Source organism: Aquarana catesbeiana, linkage group LG01 (assembly GCF_042186555.1).
Source record: "Aquarana catesbeiana isolate 2022-GZ linkage group LG01, ASM4218655v1, whole genome shotgun sequence".
In the NCBI taxonomy this organism is placed as follows: Eukaryota; Metazoa; Chordata; class Amphibia; order Anura; family Ranidae; genus Aquarana; species Aquarana catesbeiana.
Genome location: NC_133324.1, coordinates 39,460,676 through 39,474,013, shown reverse-complemented (window position 1 = coordinate 39,474,013; position 13,338 = coordinate 39,460,676). Strand labels below are relative to the sequence as shown.

Genomic DNA, 13,338 nt, shown 5'->3' with positions numbered 1-13,338 from the left:
GACAGTTGCAGTCAAGTCTCCTCACTCCACAACTTACAGCGAGCCAGCCAAGAAACTGGAAGTGACGCGGCAGTGCCAAAAAAGCACCGCCCAATCGCCCCCTCCGGTCCCGGCCAATAAATAAAACAGGACAGGAGCCAGGGACAAAACACTGAAGAGTGGGAGTGTTTGTGGGCGCATCGCTTGCACTCTGAAATTGCCCTGAGCACTGGAAAATCAGTCTTCCTAGCTTGCAATCAGCTGATTGCAAGCCAGGAAGCTTCCCATAGACTGCTGTGTGTCCAGTGCCCGGACACTCTTAAAGTGACCATTTTTTTTTGTCAAAAGCTTGGGGGGGCAGCGCATGTGCGCCCCCTATGGATGCTCCGCCACTGATGCCAATTATTGGGCACATTAGTTCATATATGGTGGGAATGGCCTAGAATCTTTCTGGAGAAGGATCTTTAATCTCAATGGAGGGGTCACGAGCTGCGAGATCCCCAGGTCTCCAGAGGTCACACTACTGAATTCACATATCCAAAATTCTCCAAATGTAACCGTAAATTGATACACTTCATACAGTTAGGAGCCAAAATAAACCTGGCTAAGGCCTAGAAGCAACCTTCAGTCTCAATAAGGGTGGTCAAACAGAAAGTTTCATGGATTATGGCCCAAGAAAAACTAGCTAGTATCCTCACAGACTCAGCTCACAAGTTTGAAATTATCTGGGAGCCTTTAGCTCTATTCATGGGAATTTCCATCACCCCAGGTGTTGAACCTTCCCAGGGCTCAGATCAATGTCTTGGTGAATGAACCTCCCTCCTTCCCCCTGCCCCCCTCTCTTTTCTCTATCTCTCCTTCTTCTCTAGCTTGCTATCTCCTTTCCCACTCAGGGATCCTCACCAACATCTACTGGGATCTTACTAGGGTTCTTTCCTAGCAAGTTTTGTGAGGAGACTCCCCCAGCGGGGAGCAGGGAGGAGAAGGGGAGGCGGATGTCCCAACGTCCTGCACAGTAAGTTCCCAATAGGGGTGCCGGCGGGGCAAATGCACCTTCTCGCCTTCCTCACTCCTGGAGGGGGCCTACGCCTCTAACTTTAAGAGCCTCTAACCTGTAGCTACAGCTTCCACCGGAGGCGGGTAATCTTCAAGTCTATTACAGATCTTAAGAGACTGGTATTTAATAATGTTTGTTGTTCTTGGATTTACACATATATATCCACCTCTTGTTAATGCTTTGTGTTATCATGACTTGTAGTCCGCATATCCTAACTGTACCATTGATGTTCTTCTCTTTCTGTAAAGAGTTTTTCTTTATTTCAAGAAAATAAAAACCTTTTGAAAGTAAAACTGATAAAGGAACTGGAGGGCATTAGTTATGAAGAAAGGTTAGGAGCAACTTATTCTCTCTGGAGAAGAGACGCTTGAGAGGGGATATGATTTCAATTTACAAATATCATACTGGTGGCCCCACAATAGGTATAAAACTTTTCCGTGGAAGGGAGTTTAATAAGACACGTGGTCACTCATTAAAATTAGAAGAAAAGAGGTTTAACCTTAAACTGCATAGAGAGTTCTTTACTGTAATGGGGCGTACACACGGTCGGACTTTGTTCGGACATTCCGACAACAAAATCCTAGGATTTTTTCCGACGGATGTTGGCTCAAACTTATTTTGTCTACACACGGTCGCACAAAGTTGTCGGAATTTCCGATCGCCAACCACGCGGTCACGTACACCACGTACGACGAGACTAGAAAAGGCCGGTTCAGAACCAAGCGCGGCACCCTTTGGGCTCCTTTTGCTAATCTCGTGTTAGTAAAAGTTTGGTGAGAGACGATTCGCACTTTTTCAGACTCGTGGCTTTCAGATCGTTTTCTGCCGTTCAATTTGTGCTTGTGGGTTTGTATCTGCTCTTCAGTGCGTGCAGCAAGTTCCGCGTGACTTTAGGTAGTCATTGTATTCTTGTTCGTTCGTTACTGTTTTTCAGGTCGCTCTTCACAGGCCTTGCTGTTCTTCAGTGCGTTCTGTTACTTTGTTCTGAGCAGCCGACTGTTTTCTAGCCATGTTTCGTATGCATACTCCTCGTAGAGTTCGTGCTGTGCGGGGGCTTGGTGTTGGGGTCCTGACCTTGACACAAGTCCAGTCCATGAACAGGGTGGGGAGGAGTTCATGGACCAAGAATTGGTTGCTTCAGCGTGACCAGTTCTCTCATATGCCTTTGCTCCGTGAGATCCGTGAGAATAATCCTGATGATTTCAGGAACTTTCTCAGGATGACGGACCCCGTGTTTCACCGTTTGTTGGCTTCGCTGACCCCCTATATCAGCAGGCAGGATACCTGCATGAGGCAAGCCATCACTCCGGAGCAGAGGTTGGTCGCTACCCTGCGGTATTTGGCGACAGGGAGAAGCCTGCAGGACCTCAAGTTCTCGGCAGGCATCTCCCCCCAGGCTCTGGGAATCATTATCCCAGAGACCTGTTCTGCCATCATTCAGGTCTTGCAGAAGGAGTATATGAAGGTAAGATTTTTATCCTTTTATATCACATTTTATTGTATTGAATGTTTGATAATATATTGTATTTCTTTCCTCATTCCCTAATTACCATGCTTGTAATATGCTGTGAATGTCCCTTTTGTCCTCATGCATGCTGGATTTTTATGTAATTATTATTTTATGTCCTTCATACGTATTTGCCCTTCACTAACCTCCCCAGCATGGTGTCTCCTGCCCTATATTCACCTCATGTAGTCACTTAACAATGTATTTTATCAGCTCCATAGTAGTGCTTTACCCCAAACACACCCTAAAATGTTTGGAAATGTTATTTTAGCTTTAAATTCAGGCAGAGTGCCAGATGCTTTTTTTTGTGGTGTCCCCAAATAACTTTTAGTAACCCTCCCTCCCCCAACTGCAAAGTCAGCTGATACCAATTCTCTATCCTCAATCATCTATCTGCTGACTTAAACCCATACACACTATACCCACCTCTTTACTGGTCAGATTTATGGACGAATTCCCCAAAGCATGTAGTGCAAGGGCCTGCCTGTATACTTTCCAATGGTACTGTTTAAAGTTTTTGTATCCTATTATTATCTTGATAGGTAATAGCAGAATGTCCAAATGTCCTCAAATGTGTACAATGTGTATTTATATCTTTGTATTATGACACTTCTTACCTGTCCAGTGGTCTGCCAATAGTGTAACTAAGGAGGGTCTGTTCAAAGTAATACCCATTATTTAGGCATTCATCTCTCAATGAAGTGAAGAGGGTTACCTGTCCAAGATTTCCACACACCCCCTATAATGTTAGAAATGGCCCATGAGAGGGGGGGGGGGGATATGATAGGTGTACCTTATACTTTGGTGTTGTTAAATTCCCCTTAATAAATGTTATCTGGAGGTTGCCCCATAATGTTTGTGTCTAATCTGCTTGCCATGTTTCAGAGTAAAAATAGTAATGTTTATTGTTTTTTCCTCAACAGTTTTCCTCAAGACTTTCCTAACTGAGGAGGGGCAATTGATGGGAAACACGTCCACATCGTCCCACCACCCAACTCGGGGTCGTACTATTATAATTACAAGGGGTTTAATAGTATAGTGATGTTGGCGGTGGTGTCGGCTAATTACGACTTCTTGTATGTGGACGTGGGGAAGAATGGCCGGATGTCCGATGGTGGAGTCATCGCCCAGACGGAGTTCTACAGGCGTCTCCAGAATGGCAGCTTGGACTTGCCAGCTCCAGAGGACAATGTGGAAGGACTCCCATTTGTGTTCGTTGCTGATGAAGCATTTGCGCTGGGGGACCACCTGATGCGGCCATTCCCAATGAGGACCCTCACCCCGGAACAGAGGGTTTTTAATTACCGGCTGGCCAGAGACCGAAGAGTGGTGGAGAACACATTTGGAATCCTGGCCAGCCAGTTCCGACTATTTCTGACACCCATCCATATGGCGGAGTATAAACTGAACCATATTATACTGGTGTGCTGTGTTCTCCATAACTTTTTAAGGAAACATTCGGCCAACTATGCTGGCTCAGTTGGGCCTGAGGCCGGAATCCTACATCAAACCACACTGACGGTGCTTGAAAGTGGCCGTCCTGGCTTGCCCTCCCTGAGTGCCCGTGATGTCCGGTTATGCTACCTGGAGTTCTTTGCGGGTAGGGGGACTATCAATATGCCAGACAATATGTGAAGCCTTTTTCTAATAAAAAAACCAAAAAAATTCTTGGTGGACATTTACTGCTTGTGTTTGTTTTAGCTGACCCTGTCATAAATGTGTTGAGTCCAAAAAATGTTGTGATTGTGTAACCTTATACAAAGCACTGTTGGCTGTTATTTCCTAAATGCAAAAACACATTTCACTACAAGTGCACTTGCAACTGCACTGAAACAGCACTTGTAGTGCAAAGTGGATTTGCCCTTAGGAAATAGCCCCCATTTTCACAGAAAGCAGCAATTACATCACCCCAAAAGTGTTGTAGCATTGAGACAATTATCCACACATTCTTGATTAACAATCTTTTTAATACCTGCACAATCACATGTGCATTTACCAAAGGTTTTTCAAACAAACCAACATGTTTGTTGTATAACAATTTTTGTGGTGGCATTATCCAAAATCAAAATGTCCATTTTATAGAAAACAGCCTGTGTAAAACCAACAAGAAAAGACACAAATCTTGAACTTACAAACGTCACATTTGGTCGAATTTGAAGGCAATATCAGACATGAGTATTTAGGAACTGTGTTTGATATTGCGTTCAGATGGGGGGAAATCACCCCTGGAAAAGCCAAATTTGGAAGCTGCACACCAATTTCCCAATGTCAACATGTGCTATCTGCCATCACGGGGGATCAAGGGATGTGTTTTGGGGGAGAAACCCCTTCCTCACCGCTACTTTATTATTGAGGAAGGGGTTGCACCCCCAAAACGCGTCCATTGATCTCCCGTGATGGCAGATAGCACATGTTGGCACACTGTGTGCATCCTCCAAATTTGGCTTTGGGAAAAATCACAAAAATATTTAGCACATTGTAGCACACAAAAGAAGAAAGTGATTTGGAGGGGCTTTAAACTCACCCCAAAACATCAATGATGTTTTTATATTTTGGAATAACATCATTGATGTTTTGCTTGATGTTTTCCAATTGTAAATTACACCCCATGATCTCCCCGATCAGGATCTGGGCACTTTCGGATGTGAAAGGATCTGGATCCACACCCTCACGATCACCTAAAAAGAGAGGAACCCCAAAATAAATTTGGTTTCAAAAAAATGCCGCCATCCATCTCTTATCTGAGCCTGTGGTTGCAGACACTCACCTGTTGTGGTGACTAGTTCCACCACGTCTTCTTCCTCCTGCTCAGCTTGGGTTGGTGGTATTTCACCTTCTTCCAGAGGTGGGGGGTCTCTGGTCTCCTCAGATGAGGGGTGTCCTCCGAGTCTTTTCTCCCCTATGTCAAACAAAAATGGTATAATTATCACACAGATATTTAATGTCAGAACTAGAAATAGGAAACATTGCTTGGAAGTGGGGTACAATTGTCAATTTTAGCAGAGTTCCAAGATGTAGTTTTTTTAGTGTCCTTTGTCAACATGCAATACTTTACCTGTTTAGTACAAGCTTCACAGATGTAGCCCCCCCTATAGTATAAACTGGAGCACCTGTGTGGGGCCCCCTAATAAAAATGTTGTTCTTGTGTCCCACACTAGTGCTCCAGTGTCCAGATGTGTAAACAGCTGCTCAGTGTCCTCTCCTTACACAGAATCTAGTTTGCATTTCTTTCTAGTAACAAAGCCATCTACACAACCCAATTCTTTGAAGACAAGTATAGGGCGTCAAAATAGTGGCCAAATGCATATGGGCTAAACAATGTTATTTTATAGTTGGAACGAAAAATGTTTGATCAGAACGAATAATGTGCCCATGAACATGAAAGTTGCCATTTTAAACTGTACAACAGTTCCTAAAAGCACATGTAGCAGCACGAACGTAATAAACATAAAGAATAGGAACACAGCACAACTACTTACTTTTTTGCAGCACTCTCCGGATCTTTCTGTACTGCTCATGTTTTCGTAATTTCAGGTCTGACCACCGCTTCCTGAGCTGATCTTTCGATTGTCGTACCCCGAAATTCCGGTGCAGACTCCTGACCACTTTCGTCATGATCTTGGCCTTTCTGAGATTGGGGTTGGGGTATGGCCCATACTTTCCATCATAGTCGGCCTTCTTCAGGATGTCCACCATCTCCAACATCTCCCCAAAGGACATATTTGAGTCTTTAAATCTCCTTCTGGATCGGGACGTGTCCGGATCCGGCCTTTCCTCCTCCTCGTTGCTACAATTAGTATGCACCTGCTGTCTATCCACCATGTGCTCTTCCCCCACTGCGCCGAACGAAAAGGGGCGGGGAATAGACTAGAAAGAATGTCAGGGGCGGGCGGAGTTATACGCATGCGCAGTGTGTATAAAGCGTAACACACGTGCGTATACGATCTGTGAGCGGAGGAAGGAACATCGGAGACGCCGATCGTGATAACGAAGGTAAGATCTAAACTTGCGCCTATACTGCTTCAAAATGGAAGCCTATATTGTAACAAGATTAGGGGAGTTTTGCCTGACATTAGGGTTTGTCTTGTGTTGTGTCTTGCAGAGAAAATGGATGGGTTCAATGACCACAATTTCCTGCCCCTGTTCATAGACAAGTACAGGGAGCTGCCCTGTCTGTGGCAAGTGAGACACCCCCACTATAATCACAAACAGAAGAGGCAGGCAGCGCTGGAGAAACTGCTGGAGTTGGTGAAACCGGTGGTCCCCACAGCAACCATCCCTTATTTAAAAGCCAAAATTGGTGGCCTGAGGAGCACTTATCTTAGGGAGCGCAAGAAGGTCACAGATTCCCAGAGGTCCGGAGCTGCAGCAGATGACGTTTATGTCCCCAGGCTGTGGTACTATGAGAGACTGCGATTTCTGTCAGACCACACTGAAGTCAGGGAATCCCTCTCTACTCTTCCTTCCATGCTTCCTTCCACCCCAGCTGAGGCTTCTGATGTCCAACCTAGGCCTTCCAGCCAGGAAGAAGTAGAGGAGCCCAGCTGTAGTCAGGTATAGCATTGTTCTACTCATTTCTGGTCAATAAATAAATGATGTTTATTAGATGTTATTATTGATCACTAATTTCTGATTAAAAAAAGTGTTTTACATATCAATAGACAGTAGTGGGCACCCAAATTTGGGACAAGAATGAAAACTGCTGGGCTCAGAATGATAGTCTGTTATATTTGTTAACATTCAATTTGCAACAGTCAGGAGGTGAAAATTGTGTGTGATTGATGAAGAAAATACTAAAACTATGTCCCTTTTTCATACACAGGAAGACCTCAGCCAGGAGGAGGTTGTGGAATGTGGCAGTCAGGAGGAGGCGGGGATTAGTTGCAGCCAGGAGGAGGCGGGGCTAAGTGGCAGCCAAGAGAAGCCTGGGACCAGTCGCATCCTGACTGAGTCTCAGGTCCCTCCCCTCCGCCTTCCATACAAAAGGGCCAGGAAGGCCACCCAGAGTCCCGTGCAGGATTCAGCATTCAGGCTGATCCAGGAGGCTCCTGCGTCCCTCAGAGCCTTACCCACTCCTGAAGAGGCCTTTGCCTGCATGGCTGCCACCAAATTGCAGGGCATGCAGGAGGGCCAACGCAGGCTCTATGAGGACCTTATTTATAAAGTCCTACGTAAGGGGGTGAGTGGGGAACTAACACCCAAGACGGATGTCATTGAGATGGATGATCCTCCTCCTCCTCCTCCTCCTGCTGCCACAACTCCACCACCACAGCCACAGCGTGTAAGGAAGCATGGAAAGAAGACCTGAGAGAGATTGCCCTGGGTTCAGTCTGGTCTGACAGAAGATGCAGTCCCTCGTATGACCACAGCCTGGGGACACAGATGTCATCTGCTGCTTTCCGGATCTCTGGGACTTCTGGACCACACTGCCCTCCCTTAGATAATGACTCCTCAGGCCACCAATTTTGCTTAAAAATAGTTGATGTCTGCTCTGGGGGTCCAAGGCTTCACCCACTTCTGCAGTTTCTCCAGCGTTGCCTCCCTCTTTGTTTAATTGTGACCCCTTAATAAAATTTTTTTTGGTAAATTATACTCTCCTGTGTGTGTTTTCATCCAAAAAGGACCATTTGTTGGTGACGATTCAGGTACATTTCTAACATAAAATGTGAAATTAACAAGGGACAACAACACCAAACAATCTCCTACAGATTAAATAGAACAACATATCAATGGTGTTGTGGGAACTTGTCACCAAAAACACACACAAACATTTTCGGGAGTACAAATCAAAATCGCAAAAAAAAAAAAAAAAAATACAAACACAAAAAAAGAATCTACATTAAAGACAAAAAATATATAAAAAATATACAAAAATATGTTGTCAGATGTGAGAAATCAAAATATATTGAGGGAATCATGATAAATAGTAAAGAAATAAGTTTGTGAGAAGTGTGTGTGAATATGAGCAGCAAAACTACTTAATTCTTGTCACATTATAAAGAAGAAGAGAGTGCGCTGTATTAAACCATTTTTAACATTGCAGCATGACGAAAGTGCTGTATCCATTGCGAACGCTAAGTTTACCAGACCGAGCTGTTCCATGTCGGAATTTCTTCTGAGCATGCGTGGCACTTTGTGCGTCGGAACAGGCCACACACGGTCGGAATTGACGCGATCGGATTTTGTTGTCGGAAAATTTTATCTCCTGCTGTCCAACTTTGTGTGTCGGAAAATCCGATGGAAAATGTCCGATGGAGCCCACTTACGGTCGGAATTTCCGACAACACGCTCCGATCGGATATTTTCCATCGGAAAATCCGACCGTGTGTACGGGGCATTAGAGCGGCAAGGATGTGGAATTTCCTTCCACAGGCAGTGGTTTCAGTGGGGAGCATCAATAGTTTCAAAAAACTATTAGATATGTACCTGAACTACCACAACATACAGGGTTATACAATGTAATACTGACAAAAAATCACACACATAGGTTGGATTTGATGGACTTGTGTTTTTTTTCAACCTCTCCTACTATGTAACTATGTACTATGTAACTATATATATATATATATATATATATATATATATATATATATATATTTATTTATTTATTTATTATTGTTTATTTATTTATTTTTATTTATTTATTTATTGTTTATTTTTATTTTTAATATTTCATTTATTTCTTTTTTTTGTTTATTTTCAAGTTTATTTTTTTATATTTATTTACATATATTTTTCTGGTTAAGCTATTACTTATTTTATAGGTATCCCCTTACTCCAATAGACAAATCAATGTAAAAGGTGGCTGTGATGCGATTTAGTGGATAGGTATGCTTCGTTTTTTATAAACACTTGAATCTGTGTTTTAAACTGCATTTTTTTCTTTCTCATATGGTGTCCCCGTGTAAATGTATTAGTGACTACTTCCTTATACATACAACTTCCTGTGGGAGTGATTGTCAGAAACCATGAAATCAGACTGAGAAAGAAGTACAGTTAAATCACACTTGTTAATAATAAAAGTTCTAATCCCAACGCCTCCGCCTTTTTGAAACTTGTCACAGCTGACATTGAGAAAATGAAACTTTTTCATAGACCAAAGAGCAATCTCGATTGTGATGAACGAGCTGCGCTCGATGCTCTAGCCCGTGACCACGGCAATGTGATCAAACCATCTGATAAGGGTGGCAATGTCGTGGTCATGGACAACACTCAATACATCGAGATGTGTCAAAATTTACTTCATAATAAAGAGTGGTACCGACCTATTGGACAGCCCTCTTTAGACAAATTCACACACGAGTTTTATAATCTTGTGGACACAGCATTTTTTTTTTTCCAAACTGTTTTTATTAAATTTTTTTTCAGTTTACAAATATATACAGAAAACCTTGTCATACAGTGATATATATTCTTTCAGGGTTTCTTGTTTAAAGAGAAAAAAGGTATGACAAAACAAAGCTTATTCTTTTGCGATAAACTAAAACAATGAGATATCTATGTATATAAAACAAAGGCGGTATCAGGATGACTTCCCTCAGCTCCGACCACCCCAGTTGGGTTCAGACTGTGTTCGGAGGAGAGGGTCGACACCCCCTAAATTGCACACTATCTGGTCATCTCCTCTTAAGAAATATGTTAACAATGAATACAGATATCACGATTTGAGTTAGATATCTCTAGTGTAATATTAATTGAGATAGATGATAGGAGAGAAGGGAAATAAAATAAAGTATAAAAAAGGGGGGGGGAAGGTTGGAGGTTGGAGAGGCCTACAGAAGGTAAAGGAGGGGAAGGGGAGGAGAGGGAGATGGTGGACACAGCATTTTACCACAATATTATACCCAAACAAGTGTGGGAATTCATCAGAACTGACCATCCCAGAGAGGCTACTTTTTATGCACTGCCGAAACTGCACAAACAAAAAGAGAAGCCACCCGGTAGACCTATCATCTCCGGATGCGGTAATCTTACCGAAAACCTCAGCCGGGTGGTAGACAACCATCTGAAACCTCTTGTTGAATGTCAATCATCCTACATACTTGACACTATACATTTTCTACAAGCTCTCCGGGATATACATATCTCTGAAGGCATTTTACTAGCCACCATTGACGTCGAGTCCCAATATTGCAGTATACCTCACATGAATGTAAGCCAGAATACAATGAGTTCATTTTGAACTCTCTTGAATTCATACTATTTCATAATGTATTTTGCTTTGATGGTTCCCTCTACCTCCAGGTACAGGGCGTTGCGATGGGGACATGTTGTGCCCCATCATACGCCAACCTGTACCTGGGGGAGTGGGAACATTCACTGCTTACCAATGATTCCCTGTCTGCCTATATGTGCCATGTTTTAACATGGCATCGATATATTGGAGGAAAGCACAAGCACTTTGGATTTTGCAATGTTGATATATTGATTTTTAGGATTCACTTCAATCAGTCACAGATTTATATTTGAACTTTATATATTTACTTTCAGCAATATATGTTTATTGATTACCATGTCTTGTACTATTATTAATTGTTTTTGATTTATAGCACAGCACTGTTTATTGATTATTTGCACCTTTTAAGCAAGTAAGAACACTTGTTAGTGATAGCAGCTATTATTAATTATTGATTTTTTACACTACTTCATTTCACGAGATTGTGCAGATTGATATTCACTTTATATATCTTTGTATTTTACTGAACATCAATAAAAACAATTGAATTTAAAATAAGGCATATAATATAAACAGAAAGAATTTATTAAAAAAAAAGTGTTGATAAATGGGAATGAAGAAACAAGGAAAAACAAGACATAAACAAATGAAACTTCAGCTTTAACTTGTTTGAGGTTTTTCTGTCCTCCAGTTGCATAAATATGTGAAACGATTAAAAAATCCATTCAAGACGGCAGAGAGAATGACCTTCTTTGATGAAAACGGTGAATTTCCTTTCCACTACAAAATAGTAAATTGGATGAAGTCTAACCACCAACTTAGAACAAGCCTTACTGATGTTGGTTCATACACACCATGGGGTAAAGAGGAAGACAAACTTCACATTGACCCCAACAATATAACATGGGATGAAGGCAATAATACGGTGAGGAGAACATGCGGCTCTCACTTTTCATGACATTGGCCGCCCATTGTACAGTTTTCTCACCAGATGTGTAACAATTATAGTCATTCAATGACATTTCATAATGTTACCCATGAACTTTATTGCTTCAAATATTATATTAGCCTTATCTGCCGTTCACATATAGGTATAAATAACACAGAAATTAAACAAGAAAAATATTTTTAGGGATTTCTTACTCATACTCATGGACAATGGGGCTCTCTACGGGGAATGACTTCTATCCCTCAGGTTAAAATAATTTCAAGTGTGTGTACTCTCTTATTCCTCCTGTTTGCTCTATTAACAATCTCAATACGGGGCACTTCCCCCCTTCCTGCCCAGGACAATTTTCAGCTTTCAGTGATGTCGCACTTTGAATGACAATTGCGCGGTCATGCAACAATGCACCCAAACTAAATTTTTTTTCATTTTCCTCCCATAAATAGAGCTTTCTTTAGGTGGTATTTGATCTCCTCTGGGGTTTACATTTTTTACTAAACAATATAAAAAAGACAGAATTGTTTGAAAAAAAAAAAGTTTTTCATTGTTTCGGTTATAAAATTTAGTTTTCTCCTTCACTAACGGGCACTGATGAGGCAGTACTGATGGGAATTGATGAGGCAGCACTGATTAGGTGGCACTGATGAGGAGGCACTGATATGTAGAATTGTTGGGCACTGATAGGGGGCACTGATGGGCACTGATAAGCAACACTAATGGGCAGTGACAGGTGGCTGTGATGGGCACTGACAGGCGGCACTGATTGGCACTGATAGGTGGTACTGATTGGCACTGACAGGAGTTACTGCTGGGCACTGATTGGCACTGTGGTGGGCACTGATTGACAATGTGGTGGGCACTGATTGACACTGTGGTGGGCACTGGTTGACACTGTGGTGGGCACTGATTGGCACTGATATGGGCACTAATTGGCACTTTGATTGGCACTGACATCCGTTTCTGGTGGGGCACTGACTGGCAGCTGTGGTGACACATCTGATGGGGGCTGTGTTGATAATCAATGTGCTGATTATCAGCACAGACCCCCCCTGACAGGGAGGGCCGCCGATCGGCTCTCCCTGTCAGCGCGAACTGAGGAATGACGTTTACAGGCACTTTCTGGTTCACGTGATGATCAGGTGTGATTGGTCACAGCTGATCACATTGTAAGGAGCCTCCATCAGAGGCTTCATACCACGATCAGAGATGTGGTGTGTGCCAGACTGACACGCCGCACTCACGGGCATGCGCCAGCATGTTATCCTGCTGGACGTCATATGACGCCTAGTTAGGGTAACAGAACCACCGCCCAGGCGGAAAGTGGTTAAATATACCATTGAAATAATTGTGTTATACTTGTTTTAAATGAAAAAAAATAAAATAAACAGGGCAAGGCTGACACCATACAGTTACAAAAATATTTTTTATTACACTTCAAAGTGCATGTAAACCTATTTTTTTCAGTATGTTAGGCATCATGCCTCATTTTAATCATTTTTTTTAAGAAATTAATTTTTTGTGAATGCTTTGCAGTTTCTTACCCGGAGATCACACCAGTAGTAGCACTTCCTATAGCAGGCTGACAACACTAATCAACTTCCTCAATATTATCATCAGCATTGTAAGTCTGCCTTGAGTACTCCTCCAGTGTGAGGCGCTGGCTTAATGTTGAA

At 42.5% G+C, this 13,338-nt stretch overlaps 1 protein-coding gene across 1 annotated transcript in view; it reads left to right on the top strand.

Annotated features, from left to right (window-relative positions):
• LOC141140741 (vomeronasal type-2 receptor 26-like) overlaps positions 1–13,338 on the top strand; it is a 193,385-nt gene that overhangs the window by 154,243 nt on the left and 25,804 nt on the right. Inside the window, exon 4 of the mRNA XM_073628243.1 lies at positions 11,411–11,644. Coding sequence (XP_073484344.1) covers positions 11,411–11,644 — 234 coding nt within the window. The remainder of the gene's footprint in view (positions 1–11,410; positions 11,645–13,338) is intronic.